Consider the following 16,974-nt stretch of genomic DNA (forward strand, 5'->3'; position numbering starts at 1 on the left):
AACACAAGTATACGCGAACAATGCAAAATTCAAAATATTAACAGGTAGATAAAATCTGGAACGAACATGTAAACAGAATGGGAATAGATAGTTTAGCGAACATCTGTAAAAACAACAAGCCGTATAGCAAAAGACCCGTTGGAAGGCCGCCAAAAAGGTGGAAAGATAATGTACAGTCAACAACGACTGAAACAGAATAAGAGGCAGACAAACAGGAGTAATTCTAGTCGCGCGAAGAAGAAGAAGATAAATGAAGACCTCTTTGAACCTGAATTGGCTGGAAAACGACTTTGTTCCAAGGAAGGCAGCTGGTACATGCCTATTACTGCTCGACGGATCTCACACTAACTCGCCGGACATATTAGAGATAGCGCTGGAAAATGATGTCCACTTTCTTTGCCTTTCCAGCCACACGACTCATTACTTACAGCCTCTCGACCGATCGTTTTTTAAACCGTTGAAGGCCTATCACGGAAGTGCAGCTATCGAATGGGGAAATGCAAATCCTGGAAAGAAGATAGAACGCAGGTACTTTGGCCAACTTCTACAGAAAGCCTGGTCACAAGTTGCAACAATGTCTACGGGTTCAGCAGGTTCCGGACCTGCAGGGTGTTTCCATTCGCGCCCTCCTCTATTCCTGATTACGCTTACCTACAAGAAACTTTGGAGTCCAACTCTATGGACAAGGACGACGAAAGTGTTAGCCCAGCCTTGGATTCTCATCCCAGCACATCTGGTTCACTCTCACTTAATACTCCAAAGAAGAAGCCAACTGACCCAAATTCTCCTAAAACAACAAAAGCAACTTCTACAAATTGTGTCACCAGTACCAAAATGTGATGCTCCTGCCGTAGCGAAAAAGAAACAGCATGCTCAATTTTTGACAACGCCTGAAAATATAGTAGCTAACAAGGCCAAACGAAGCAATCAAACATTGCAAAGCAGGATAAGACATTCAAGCTTCGAAAGCCAGTAAAAAAGAAGATCTTACTAGAAGAAGAATTGATATCATCATCTAGAGGCGAGTGGGACGAAAAATCCTCCGATGATGAAATTGTAGATGAGGAAGATTTCCTTCAATGTGTAGAAAGTGTTAACGTCGACGACTACATAGTGGTTAAGTTTTTAGGAAAAAGCAAGCCATTATATTATGTGGGCGTAGTCATTAGCATCAATAATAAGGGCGTGGAAGTTAAAAAAGGAAAGGTTTCCGTCTTTCCATTAGCTGAAGACATCGGCATTGTCAAAATGAAACAGATTAAGAAAATCCTGCCAAAATCTAATGTTCGTCGTGGACACTTCAATTTTGTTGTTAAATTCTCTGACACCTTGTCAGTTGTGTAGGCAGTTATATTTCACCTCATTTCAATAAAAGTTGCAAAAATTACATTTAATTTCCCATAAGTCATATCCCCAACACCTGTCGGGAATATAACGCAAAAGTTGATTTTTTTGTTTTTTAAATTATAGTAATTCTTATTGTAGGATTTAGCTGGAATTTATGCTGTGAGTACCTGATAGTACTAGGTGTCATAAACATTAATGAACATGTTATTATCGGTATTACCGATCTGCCAAAAACCCGAATTGTGCGTCATATCCCCTACGTTTACCTTAGGTATACATACAAGTACCAAAAATAGGAATATGAATATCATTGTAATATTATTTCGTATACGATTCATGCTAGTCAATAGTTTGTTATTGTCTATAACTATGTTCGTTTGCCTCTCAAATATATGTACAGTGCTTTTCAGATTAAACTATCCACCTTAAATAACTTTTGAACTTCTAATTTTTAGAAAAAATATAAAAATAGGTCAATTAATATTTGAAGGGGGTGACATTATATCATATTTAAGGTTGCTGGGAAATGCACCCTCCCACACCCTCCTTTTTTATTTTAAATTCGGATTCTCCTTTTTGTACTGATTTCAAAAATGTATAATACATTTGACTTGAAGTGAGTAGTTTATGAGAGGGGTGCATTTTCCATCAACCTTAAATATGATACAATATTTCCCCCTTCAAATATTAATCGACGTGTTTTTGCGTTTTTTCCTAAAAATTAGAAGCTGAAAAGTTATTTAAGGTGGATAGTTTTATCTGAAAAGCACTGTAGGTATAATATAGTGAATTAAACTGCATTTTTAATACAAACAAGCTGAATTTTGCAGAGAATATCAATTTTGGGACCCCAAAAAATATGTAAAAAATTTTAACACTTTAACATACGGGCTTCCCCCTAAAATCCCCCTCGTAGGGGGGTAAAAAAATGTCAGTTATGCGTGCAAAATCGATTTTCAATAAAATTTGTATCTGCTCGACGGTAAAAATTCGATAACGTTTGATCCAAGTCTCCTATCGACAAAAATCAGGATACGTTTTAAAGGTAAAGAGAGCATCTTTCATGTGCAGTTTTTGTATTTTGCCGAGAATAAACTCAGATTTTATAAAGTTGTTAAATAAATAAATGTGGCGCGATTTTTGCCATTTTTTAAGACTCTCGTGACATCAATAAAATTGATCACTTTCATTGACTAGTCGTAGTAAAATTTCCATTTTTACTGATCAATCTTTAAAAACTATGACATGAAATTTCAATTTTGATTTGGGGCAACAAATATGAGTCATTTGAAATATGAATAAAAAACGCAGAATTTAATGTTTTACATTATAAACAATTGCATATCACGTAAAAATGCACCCAAGAAGACGGTTTTGGATGTAGTTTATAGCAGAAGTTTGATTTTTTTAAAAAACGTACTAGTGTAATTAAAAAAAAAGTTTTAAATGTTTTAGCTCGTTTGTTATATGAAAGTTTAAATCCAGCGTGGTTTAAGCATATTTCAAATTCCTCACATTTGTTGCTAAAACTCAAAATTAAAATTTGATGCTTTAGGTTTTAATGGTTACGCTCTACTAATCGAAATTTTATAGTGACCAGTCAATGAAAGGAATAGATTGTATTGATCCCATGAAAATCATAAAAAATGGCAAAAATCGCGGCACGTTTATTTTTTTAACATATTTATAAAATCTGAGTTTATTTGCGGCAAAACACAAAAATTGTACACAAAAGCTGAACTCCTTACCTTTAAAACGCATCTTGATTTTTGTCGATAGGACACTTGGATTAAAAGATATCGAATTTTTACCGTCGAGCTGATACAAATTTTATTAAATATTGATTTCGAATGCGTAACTGACATTCAAAAATACATGGTCGCTTACAGCGTTGTTTCTAAGAGAACGGTTCATTCTACATTAAAAGTGCTTATGAAAGTTTGTGTTTAAAATTATCTCAGCGACGTATTTCATTTAAAATAATTTTTTCTACGGTGTACTGATTCTTAGTAAATCCAATTTTTTCTGTTCTTACCCCCTATGAGGGTGGTTTTAGGGGGAAGCCCGGGGTGTTAAAGTGGTAACCTTTTTTGCATCTTTTTGAGGTCCCAAAATTAATATTCTCGGCAATATTCAGCTTGGTTGTATGATTTTTAGGGGTTTAGTGACATTTTCGTCTCTGACGATTGGAGAAATATCAGTTTAATATACGTTCTTCTTCACTCGCACTTTTTTTAGAGAGTAGAAAGTTTTTAAAGATAAAAGTCTTTAGAAGAAGATTTTTTTTGAGAAAAATCTACTTTTCAACGAAAAATAAATTTTGTGTATTCGTGTTCGCTTGTAACTTTTGTAAAACCCAGACGAACTGACAAAATTTAAACCTCCTTTGTTCATTATATCATACTGGGATGTCTTACTTTCAGTTTTCACTGATGATGGTCTAATAAGACCGAAAACGTTTTAAAAAATCTAATCTGTTTGGAAGTTTTGATTATTTTAGTAATTTCACCAATTTAACAATTACGCAAAAAGTTTTTACTTCATTGTTTTTTAATAATATTAAGCTAAAAAGAATGCTGGTAAAAACAGAAAAAAAATGTTAGTGAATATTAGAATGATTTTACTGTAGAGTATGTTTATTGATCTGTTATTTATGAAGGATACAGTGTTGAATAATCTCTTATTCTATATTAAATACTCAATCAATAATACAAGTTTCTGTTATATCTAAAATTTTATTTTATCAATTATCATCTACTTTATTGCTGATTTATTAATTTTAGGACTTATTTACTTCACGAAAGCTCGAACGCGACCGATAATCACTGTCAACGACTATATTTACAAAGTGGACAGAATAGTATCTGATAGAACTTACTGGAGGTGTTGTATGCACAGACAAAACAACTGTAAAGCTAGAATTACCACACATGGTTTCACAGCCATATTGACTGGTTCACACAACCATGAGAAAACTTCGAGTGATTGTAGTTCATTGGAATCGAGATACTTTACAATAATTCATAAAAAATAAGAAATAAAATAGTAATATAGTTGGTGTTGAAATTTATTTCTAAAATATGTGTGACAATCTAATCCTCGCATAAAATTATTATAATCTTGGTCATCATCTGTTATTACGTCGGATATATTTCGTTAAATACTTTGTGAGGTTTGCTACACACAAAAAATGAGTTTCTTTTTTTATGTTCTTATAGAATACATTAGCTAAAATAATTATGTTTACATTTTGTTGCTGGACTTGAAGGATCTGGTTGAAGTCGACACCTCAAATAAGTATTTTTTATCTCACAATTGTTAATTTTGTGTATATACAGATAGAAAAACTTAGCGAGATATATAACAGAGATACTAATACTTATGTTTTCACTTAATAGACAGAGGTGACAATCATATTTCCCTTTAGTCTTCCCTCAACATTGTACATGAACAACTATCAAAGCGTTACACCGAACGATAAAACTCATTGCTTTCGATCGAATTTAACACTCTTTAAAATAAAATCTCTCATACAGTACGTTAAGTTTTGGATTAGTTATTGCCAACTACATAAAGCGCTAAAATTGATAACATTGCCTCGTACGAGGTAATTGTAATTCTCCGATCCCCTTCGACCTCGATTTTTGTTTTGCTTACGTATATCTGGTTCATTTCTTATAACATAAACTCGATAAAAATACACTGACCATTATAAGGCGGTGCATTTGTATCGGTTTATAATAATGTGAACATTTTTTGTGATGGAATTAAAAATAAAAGCGTATTTCTTGAAAAAGATAAAACAAAAAATATACTCTTATTGAAAATAAAAAATAATTCCTAATAAAATAAGAAATTTTTTTTATCTTCTACAGAAATGTTTTAAATATTTGACTTTCTACGGCTGAACAGTATCTTAATCTGTCATAAAAACTTCTGCGGAGAGATGTAAGAGTTTCTGCTGTAACAGAATTGGAGACTTCTCTTATTCGGTTTTTTAATTCATCCAAATTTTGGGCTCTACCCTGAGGATGATCGCAGATGATGCTTTTTAAATGTCCCCAACAAAAAAATCATTGGGTGTAAGATCTGGAGATAGCGCAGGCCACTTAATATTGCCTGTTCCACTGATAACTCGAGTCGGGAAAGTATTGTTTAAGTACTCCCTAATTATTCGAGCGTCTTGAACTGAACAGCCGTCTTGATGAAACCAAACATTCTCTAGATTTACATCAGGAAGATTGAGAATAGCGGAAAGAACATGATTCTGTAAGAAATCGAGGTATACTAGAGTATACCTAGTCCTATTCAAGTTGCCATCAATAAAAAATGAACCTATTATGTGGTCTCCTGTCCAGACGTTAACTTTTTGAGAACGTTGAGTTCGGTAAACAATACTTTTGTGCTGGTTTTCCCGCGCCTAATACCTCGTAATGGAAGGATTGTGTCTCCCTACTAACGAAACAGAAGATTCATCAGTAAATACAATATTTTTTTAATAAAATTGGGTTCATCATTAGCCTTCGTTATTAGAGTTTCACAAAACTCCATTCTTCGAAAGTAGTCGTCTGCATAAATCTGTTGCGTTTTCGAATATTTAAAATTCTTGTAACCGTGCTTTTTTCATACTTTCGTTACAGTAACATTGCTAACATCTAACTTTCTTGCAACGCTTCTACTTGAACGTATTGAATCTACCTCGATTGCTGCACAAATTTGTATATACCGGTATTCTCTTTCCTCAACTTTTTCTGGTGACGGTTCTTGAGCGTGAAATTGTCTGCAATTTTTTAGACTGCACTTTTAGTGCAGTCAATTCATAATACTTAAAGTATTATGAATTGACTGCACGCAAGGAACTGGTCTCCCCTCAAAAAACACAGAAAATAAATCTACACACTGTTGTCCAGAATTACCACCATAAAACCATTTTATTATTTAAACCTTTACCGCATTACCATAGTCTACTGGACATCACAGACAAACCTAACGGATTTGAACGTCCCCTTAAGATTTGGGCAACTCTTAATCGAATCAGAATAAACTACGGAAGATGCGCCGACTCCTTGTACAGATGGAGTAAACTTTCTTCGCCTTCTTGTGATTGCGCTGAGATACAGACGATCAGGCACATAGTACAAGACTGCCAATGCAGATGCAGAGCATATACAGGCGACCTTAAATACTTTGTAATGGCAACCGAAGAATCAATAGAATATATAAAAAAACTGGACATCTGTTTGTAATGTATTGTATAATGTATAAATGTAAATTTAATTACCTATTCTGTAATGTAAGCCTTACGCTAAATAAAATAAATGGAATGCTCCTGTATCGCAGATACAGTACATTCAACCAACTTACACCTCTAAACGATTAATATAATTCGCAGAAAACCTTTTGTTGTAGTAAAAGGCACGGTAAACTGCACTGGAGTTCTTCATAATCTTTTTAATTAGTTACTTTGTTTAGAATATTTTTGCCTGTATTATCAGTTAGAGTTAATTTGTATAAAATGAGGAGAAAAATTCTAATGGAATTTTAAATATTATTGTTTATTTGGTTAATAATGAATGTATAAATATAATGGTTAACTTGCTGTGCAATTATTTTGTAACCAACATTATAATAGTGTACTTACTGATTATTTAAATTTATAAATCTTCGTCATCGTCACTAAATTCACTACCACTATCATTATGTAAATCTATAATCACTGAATCACATTTATTTAGAGTTTTGGCCCATATGTCTGGAGATGCAGTTTTAAAAGCTTCTGGCCACATTTCCCTAACTGCATTGTCACTGTATCCACTGCATCCAACGTGATTACCATAATACCTTTTACATATACCCCAGATGTGTTCGATGGGATTAAACTGGCAGTGATACGGCGGTAACCGTAGTACTTGATGTCCATAACTTGATACAATTTGGTCAACTATATAAACTGTTAGTTTTTCATTATGTTTTTCGAAATTTGCAGTAACTCTGATTATAATGTGTATTAATTTTTCATATACATTGTATAAAAAAGAACAATAATTTAAGTATGTTATTTACACATCGAAAAATGAACTTCTGGTACTACTTGTTAAAACCAAAAGTGGTCGAGCACGGGCGTCGTGTGTGCATTGTGTATTTGATACATTAACAATTCAATAATTACATATAAATAATTAAATAATTCTAATTATACAATAATTCTATATTTCAGTTACTTCAGTTTGTATAACGCATTTTTATGTTTTGATGATGAATATTATACTTATTTTGATTTTATAACTTTCAGGTAATCAAAAACTATTACTAAACAGTTTAGTTACTATTACTATGACTGAACTATTATTTGCTTAATCCATTAAATTTTGTATATAGCTGCGATCCAAATTGAGAATATATTTTTTAAATATTGATTTTATCATTATCAGTGAGTTGAGAGTAGTTAGGTATATTTTATATTTATCAGGTAAGGCATTAAATATTCTTGGAGCTTGATAATGGAGGTATTTTTGACCTAATCTTTTTTTGCTACTTCCAGTTTTAACATGTTTATTTGTTTTATTGCGGGTTTCATAGGGGTGGCATAGTTTATGAAGTATATGTTTTCTATTATATATGTAAACTAACATGGAATACATATATAGTTGTCTTGTGTCCATTACTTTGGCTTCAATAAATAGAAGATGTCTTGAGTAAGTACGTTGCTTATAAAATATTATTTTTAGTATTCTCTTTTGTAAAATATCAACTTTTTTTAAGTGTGTTTTTAAAACACCACCCCAGATTTGAAGGGGTATTCCGGAAAATTGATATTATTTTTAACTAACAATTTTTTATCCTCGGTACGTTCCTCGACTGTTTTGGTTGTTTCTCCAGAATCTCCGAATGGTAAGATGCATTATCTAAAACTATAACTGATGGTTCACTCAGACTAAGTAACAGTTTCTCCTCCAGCCATTTAACAAACATATCTGCACTCATGTTTTTATGGTAAGTCTCGTAAGTCTAGTATATTCTCTCAAAAATGTAATTCTTTTGTGAACCACACACTACTCCTTTCGCATAAAAGCAGCCTATTTTTTTTATTTAAATCCTAAATCTCTGAACACTTTCGAAAGGCTAGTCTTCTTAATTTCAGAAACTTTCTCTTATTTTGACCAGTAAAGTATCTAAACTGACATGTTGATTGTTTTCACGCTTCCATACAAAATATTGTGAATTTCAAATTTTTCTCCATCAGGTAAGTCAATGCTCCTAGACTGTTTACGAGTTGTTTTCTTGTCTTCGTGATACTTCGTGATTACAATATACTGAGTTTAGATCAATATGACAGAAACTTTCTAACGGTTGTGCTTGAGAGGTAAAATATAAAATAACCGCTTACAAAGATCCTAAACACATTGAGTAAATTAGCCTAATGATCATTAGGAATGCCAATTGTAATTTAATTATGTTTGATAAAAACTTTAGAATTGGTTGGAAACCGTACATAAACAAATTAAAATGTTTCCCACAATTATTTTATTTTTAGTACAAGTATTTTCACTTGAAAATAAAAAATTTACCAAAACCCTACCTTTTACCCGTAATCGCAGACGTCTCAAAAACGGTACACTCTAACAGACATATGGTCAATCTAACCACCACCATTGAAATTTACAATATGTTCTAGTTTACTCCGAAGTATTTTTTAACAAAAATTAAAAGTGATATTTTAGTACTTTGTATATCTACTTTGAATATAAATTATCCGATAGTATTTGTTTCAGAAAAAAATTATTAAACGAGTAGGTGAAAGGAATGTAGGGGAAGGCGGTACACAGTGAGACGCGGTACACAGTAAGACAACCAATTTAAATACAAGAGGTTTCTTCCATTTGCTTCGCCAATCTACTTAAGGGGGGCTATTACATCACACATGTCACTACTATTGTTATTTTTGCAATATGGCGTATAGTGTAAATGTGTTTAACTAAAACGTGTTTTTGATAATATAAAGTTACATTTAAACCAATATTCAGAGGAATATTTTGCTGAAACCATAATCAGTTATTGAGTGATCCCAGCCGAATATTGGCGCATCAGGTGTTGTGAATAAGGTACGTTGTTGTTTATAACTTATAACTTGTAGTACTTTTTCAAAATGGTAAATTTCAAAATAACGTCCAACAGTACACAGTAAGACAAGCAAATACTATTTATTAAAAAAAAATGTAACAAAATATGCAAAACCATGAACAACGGGGTAATGACACATATATTTATTTTATACCTAAAATTTAGCAAAGTGTTAAACATTATGGAGAACACCAGTGCAGTTTACTGCCCTTTACTGCACCGAAAGATTTTCTGATGATTCCATTACTTGTTTAGAGGTGTAAGTTGGTTGAATGTACTGTAGGAGTCCAGATTAAAGCATCAGTATTTAATTGTTATCATTTTTAATGTTTCCAGAAAATGAGTCAGAGAACGAGCAAACAACAGCTAGAAAAAATGAATCTCACATACTCAAGAAAAAAGGAGGCGTAGCTCACAAAGTTAGACGTTATTGTAAAGGATGTTACAACTCGAAACAGCAAGGACTTATGACAAAAAACAAAGTTCCCAAAGTTACAACATACTGTGACAGTTGTGAAGGAAAACCTCATTTTTGTTTTTATTGCTTTAGCGTATTTCACAAATAGAGCTATATAATTGTGTGCTAGATTTTTTTCTTAGAAACCTATGTGATTTTTTGTAATTAATAAATGTCTTGATACAAGTGTAAATTCTTTTTTGTTTTTATAATTTAATAATTGTCGAATTTATACAGTTCTCCCAAGCTAAAGCGGTCCAATGAGTGTTTAACCTAGTTAATATAACGGCCCACTGGCTTGCATGGCCCTGAAAATGACATCAATAAAGTAGGCGCAAGCGAGGAACCAGCGCAAATCCTTATTTTCGTTCCGATTAGATCCGAGCGTCTTGTTTCCATAATTATCCACTCTGTCAGTAGTGCAGCGTTAACTTTTCGATGCCGGTAATTATAGAAAAAGCATAAACACGCAAATGTCCATCTCTTCGGCCCATACAGTCGGCACACGTCACATACTCGATGTTGGTTCTTTGGTCTGGTCAACATTTCACTCGCCCGTCCCTACGGACCGCCCCGTCCCTACGGACCGCCATGGCGTTTAACGTGTTAACACACATTTTAAAGAGAATGCAATTTTATGTTACCCTTTCTTATAAAATATTTTTGTTTAATTTTTAGTAGATCTTGTATATTCATTTTTTTTTAATTTCTTTATTATCGTTGAAGAACTGCTAAGTTGAATTTTTTTTTATTATATTCCCAAATAATCATACAGTAACCCTGTACACTTATAGAAACAAACTGAATGGACGATTTTGTGAAAAATGTAGATAGTATATTTCACAAATTTGCAATTATTTTGGATTAGGGATCAAATCTTTGACTTAAACGGTCCGCTGTATTCAGAAAGTTAATAGCAAATTCTCCCAACAGTTGAAGCACTGGCGAAGACAAGCAAAAAACGGTTTTAACTGATAATGTATTTTACATTCATTTAGAGAAATATCCAATTATTAGTACAAAAATAGACGAAAATTACAAATTCTATTGTTTTTTAATTGTAGTGGTAAGTATTTACTGATATAATAGTAACAATAACACCTAAAATTTTTCTTATTGAAAAAATGAAAACATATTACCTTACAGTATATGCCGAAGAGAGAAAAGAAAATACGAAAACGGCAATATACAAAAAATAGAAGAAAATCTTCAAAGCAACAATATAAGACAGGCGTACGGATATCTACGCAATTCAAGAGAAGGATACAAACCCCGAACAAATCTATGCAGAAATCAAGAAGGGCAAATAACCAGTGATCCAAAAGAAATAAAATCAGTCTGGAAAACCTATTTCCAAACACTTCTAGGGACACAAGAAAATGAAGAGCATATGGACATTCATCACAATGAGGGAGACACAGAAAATATAGAACCCCCAACGATGGAAGAGGTAAAACAGGCAATACGAGCACAAAAGAACAATAAGGCTCCAGGTATTGACAACGTCCCCCCTGAGCTATATAAATTAGGTGGCGATCACCTAGTAGGACAAATGCATGTGCTCATGAACAAGATTTGGAATAATGAAAAGATCCCTAATGATTGGAAAACCGGGATTATATGCCCAATCTATAAAAAAAGGGGATAAACTGCAATGCGAAAATTATCGCGGCATAACCCTCTTGTGCACAGCGTACAAAATTTTTACTTACATACTAAACAAACGACTCCAACAACTAACTGAAAATATTGTCGGGGAATATCAAACCCGTTTCCGACAAGGAAGATCTACAACTGACCAACTATTCACAGTGAAACAAATCTTAAACAAATCGTGGGAATACGACATTGACGTCCACAACATATTCATAGATTTCAAACAAGCCTACGACTCAATTAATAGGAACAAGTTATATCAAATATTGCAGAACTTTAATATCCCCCAAAAATACATCCGACTGGTAAAAACAACAATGGATTCGTCAATAGCAACTGTCAGAGTCCAAATTGAGCTCATTAAAAACTTTACGATGGCCCTAGGATTAAAGCAAGAAGACGGGCTGGCACCGACACTATTCAACCTGACCTTGGAATATGTGATAAGACAGCTGAATATAGGAAGAGGTAATCTCCTAACAAATAAATCAATACAGATTGCCGCCTATGCCGATGGTATCAGCATCATGTCTCGCAGAACAGAAGAGGCGGCAGAAATATATTCACAATTAAAATCAAAGGCAAAAGAGAAAGGACTAGAAATAAATATTCAAAAGACAAAAAAGTTAACACAGGCAAGAGCTAGGGGAAACAGACGCACAGTTGAATTAGAGAACGATATTGAAACGGTAGAAAGTTTCACATATTTAGGAGTTACATTAAACACAAATGGAACAGAAGAACCAGAAATCCAAAGAAGAATAGTAAAGGAAAACAAAGCTTATTTTTCACTCGATCATGTGTTTCGCTCCAAAAACACACACTGTAGATCGAAAATCAGGGTCTATAAAACTATTATCAGACCAATAGTATGTTAGGGATGCGAGACATGGGTGATGACAGAAGAGACAAAAAGACAACTGGAAGTCTTCGAAAGAAAAGTCCTAAGAAAGATATTTGGACCTATTAACGAAAACGGAATATGGAGATCCAGGTATAACCATGAACTCTACCAACTGTTCCAAAGAGACACCGATCTCAGAATTCGTTATTTTCAGAGACTTCGCTGGGCTGGTCATGTAGTAAGAATGGAGACAGAAAGATTGCCAAAAAGAGCCCTAGATAGTAAAATGCAGGGCGCAAGACCAAAAGGAAGGCCACGGAAAAGATGGGACGATGAAGTGGCAGCGGGCGCGCAAAATTTGCTAGACGTGAGAACCTGGAGAAGATAGGCGCGGGACCGACAAGGTTGGAGGAATAGTTTGGAGGAGGCCAAGGCCCGATTTGGGCTGTAGCGCCATTGGAGAGAGAGAGAGAGAGAGAGAGAGAGAGAGAGAGAGAGAGAGAGAGAGAGAGAGAGAGAGAGAGATTACCTTACAGTGTCATCAAGAATTAGATCCATACTCATAATCACTGTCCTCGGTATCTTCATTTAGATTGTAAATGATGACTGAATTAATTACTTCGATGCGATTTTCACGCATCCAACATTCTTCTGTGTACTTTTTATATTTCCGCACACTTTTTTCCCATATTGCAGGAGTAAAGTAAAAGCCATATATGAAGACCGACAAGTAATTAACCGATGATCAGTGGATCTCAAACAGTGGCTTTAAAAATTAATAATTTCAATCACTTGAAAGGTAAAAGATTTAATGTTCTATATTGTATGTTCAGTAAGAATGTTGGATTTTGTTCTATTAAAGGCAAATTAACTGAATATAATATTTGTGTATGATTTATTACACACAATAAAATTTATTTTATTAATGACATTTTAAATATAGTAATCATTCTGTTTGCTATACTATACTACTAATGTTGGCTAATAGTCCATTGAAAAGTTCCATGTTTGAGAAATTCATCTTGAAAAAGGGTAGCAAAGGGTTTTCGCGCTGTATCTCGTAAATCAGCAACCCTACAGAAAATTTTCTAAAACATAATTTGTAGAAAACTAAATTTTCTATAACTTTATTTGTATTACTTTTTATCGTAAAATTGAAAAAAAAATTAAATTGACTTTTTTTAACCTTGCACAACAAAAACTAGACCATAGAATAAAAGAAAAAAAAGTCGAATTATGAGCAGTGGTTCCTGAGATACAACCGGTCAAAGTTGACAGGCATTTGCGACGAAGTTATAAAGAAAAGGATGATAATCTTTAAACCATTACCTTTTTAATTTAAAGCTCTTTCTCGATAAACATTTTCATATCTTCAAGATAGTTGTAACATATATTATACAATAATAAAAACCATCGGTATTGCGCATGAAACATCCAAAAAAATTAGGTTGAAGAAAATTGAATTTTATATATCAAAATCGATATACGTAAAAACAAAGGTATTTCCTCTCCTTCCAATAAAGCAATTTTCCTTTTTAAAAAACGAGTTAACAAATGCCAGAGATGCTGTTTTGTTATAAATAAATAAATTTATTTATAGACGAAATGCCACTGAACCTAACCTAACCTGACCTAACTATTTCTGCAAAAATCCGAGTGCTACCTCCCCCATCGAAATTTAGTCATTTTTTCAGAGTCTATTGGCCTTTCGGAGCGTTTAACATCATTGGTGTCAGTATGACCGCGTTTGAATTCAGCAAACCAATGATTGTAATCGATGGAGCAGAGTCCTGGTAACACTTTTTGAACCATCGCTCGGTTTGGACGGTATTTTCCTCACCAAATAGCAGTAATAAATCAACGCATGAAATTGCTTCGAATCCATCGTTTATAAAAATCACAAAAGTAGCGTCACTTCAAACACTGTAACTCAGTAGATAATAATCCGAATGTTATGAAATTTTGAAAGTATGCATTTGAAGATTCGGACTACCGAAATGTCAAATCCAAAAATTTATTAGAGCCGCCATCTCATGGTTAGGCTCGGGACTTATTGACCCACCTATTAGAACTATCTTTAAAGTTGAGCAAAAAATGTAAAACTGCCAGGTAAACAAACATTTCCGCGTAAAATGTGTAGTGCATATGAATTATATCAAAAATATATTCAAATTAATTATAATGATATCAATTTGAAAATTTGGAAATCAATTTGTTTCATATTTTCATTACTAGAGAAATTGACTTTCGTCTGCCGTACAGTAGTGTGGACCATTAGCTGTCGAGTGTCTAACGATAATCCAAAAGAGTCGCAAATTCGTGAAATATACCTAAGGTCTTATACTTTATGAATTGAATAATTAACCTGCACGTGAAAATGTTTTATTGCGGTTTAGATTTACAGTTTTCTATTTTAGGTATAATTTATTTCGAACCAACTGCCAAAGGAAATGCTAAAATTATTTTAAATAACTTTAAGTATGAATTTCAAACGAAATTATCGCCGAATTCATCATTTTGGAAATGCGTATCCTATTATAAAACGAAATGTTCCGCTAAAATAAAAACACTACCTGGAAAAAAGATTCTTCTTAGCCATGTTGGCCATAACCATTCTCCGGAATCAGTAAATCTGCAAGGACTTCATTCTCAAAAAGTTTATTTAGGACTTTATCATTTTAGGGCCAGAAAACCAGGAGTGTATGGGAATAAAAGATTTAATTGTATTTAAATAAATTTTGTAGTGAAATTGAATACATGTAATATATTAAAAGACGTATTTAATAACATAATTTAATCAGTTCCTATATATATATATATGTTCCTATATATATATATATATATATATATATATATATATATATAAATATATATATATATATATATATATACATTATTTTTGGGGTGAAGAAATCCTGAAGTATATCTTTTTCATCTTCTAATTTTTTTTAAGTATATTATTTAGCAAATAACCTTTATTTACCCGGGATCAGTTGCACTGTTATAAAAAAATCTAACATTTTTAGTGTTTTTTCATAAAAGTTGATATGTTGGTATTAAATTCTTCTCCCACCATAAGTGCCTGAAGGGGTACTACTTAAGCACAAGACAGTCCAGCATTTATTTGGCAAACCGAGCGAGACGTTGTGGCTAGTTGTTAGTTTGAATCTAACTTATTACTCAACTGCCTAGTGTAAAAGCCGTTTCCAAAACAGCTGCAATCATTTTAGGTTCCTGGAAATGATTTTTCCTTGCTTAGTCGTGGAACATATTGTTAATTTTACGAAGCAAAAATTAAAATAAATGCGGGAATCTTACTGGCGACCCAGAGACTGTCCACCAGTTGATTTTGATGAAATATACGCATTCTTGGGACTTTTATACATGGCGGGAGTAAAAAAAGGACTGCATTTGAACACTTCGAAATTGTACGGCACCAGAATACTTCACAGTTGTATTGTCAGAGCGTAAGATTTCATGTTATTCTTAGGACTTTACGATTCGACATCATAACTAGCAGAAAAAAAAGAGCCAAAAATGACAATTTAAATCCAATTCGCAAAATATTCGATCAATTTGTAAAGGCATGCTCTTCAAATTATAGCGTTGGAGAGTATGTAACGATAGATAAAGGTGTCGCTTTAGGCAATACGTTGCTAATAAACCTGCCAAATATGGCATAAAAAGATATAGCTTAGCTGACGCCAGGACATGTTATGCGAACAATATGGAAATTTATGCTGGAAAACAACTAGAATCCTTATCGGTTTGCCAAATGATGCTTCCAGTGTAGTAAAGCGTCTGATATCCACTATTGATAAGTCTGGAACGAACTTGACAATGGACAATTACTTTACCTGCGTGCCACTTACTAACGACCTGCTCGTGAATCATAAACTGACTATGGTTGGCCCAATTCGCAAGAATAAGCGAAAAATACAATCTGAATTCCTTCAACTGAAAAGTCGCCCTTTGTGCAGTAGCATGTTCGGTTTTGGAAACGGCGGAAACAACTGTGTTCTTGCTTCATATGTTCCGAAAAAGAATAAAAATGTTTTGGTGCTCTTAACTCTATATGATGATGATGCAGTAGATGCGACATTTCAAGAAGCTTACAAACCTGATATTATAACATTTTATAGTTTCACAAAAAAGGCGAGATGGATGTGGTAGATGGATTAAAATCCGAATTTTATGTTGCAAGAGTCAGCAATAAGTGGCCACTAGCAGTATTTTTTTCATTACTGAACATAGCTACAATAAACGCTCAGATAATTTATAGATGTAATGCCGATCAAATATATGCAAGAACATTTATTGCCGAACTTTTCAAACAGCTGTCACGACCACATATGTAAAGAAGTTCTTCTGTTTTAAACCTGATTTTAAAAATCTTCAGGTTCTCGCCGAGAGACAGCTAATTCAGGATTTTAATCAACTTACTTAAGATAAGTTCTTCCTGTGTTAAGTATCCATTGTTGGAGTTTTCTTTGAAGAATTTTCTGGTGCATTTGGTAAGATCTTCTACTAGGTTTCTGTTGTTTTATTG

General features: G+C 33.3%; 1 protein-coding gene across 23 annotated transcripts in view; it reads left to right on the forward strand.

Annotated features, from left to right (window-relative positions):
- LOC140445580 (uncharacterized) overlaps window positions 1–16,974 on the forward strand; it is a 538,348-nt gene that overhangs the window by 307,486 nt on the left and 213,888 nt on the right. The window contains exon 5 of one of the 23 annotated variants that reach the window (XM_072537710.1): window positions 14,843–15,185. The exons of 20 other annotated variants lie outside the window; for them this stretch is intronic. In XM_072537710.1, coding sequence (XP_072393811.1) covers window positions 14,843–15,156 — 314 coding nt within the window. In that variant the 3' untranslated portion in view covers window positions 15,157–15,185. Of the gene's footprint in view, window positions 1–4,130; window positions 4,402–9,804; window positions 10,050–14,842; window positions 15,186–16,974 lie in introns of those variants that run through there. 2 more of the 23 variants (XM_072537744.1, XM_072537752.1) reach the window with 2 other exon arrangements.

This window comes from Diabrotica undecimpunctata, chromosome 7, assembly GCF_040954645.1.
Source record: "Diabrotica undecimpunctata isolate CICGRU chromosome 7, icDiaUnde3, whole genome shotgun sequence".
NCBI classification, from domain to species: Eukaryota; Metazoa; Arthropoda; class Insecta; order Coleoptera; family Chrysomelidae; genus Diabrotica; species Diabrotica undecimpunctata.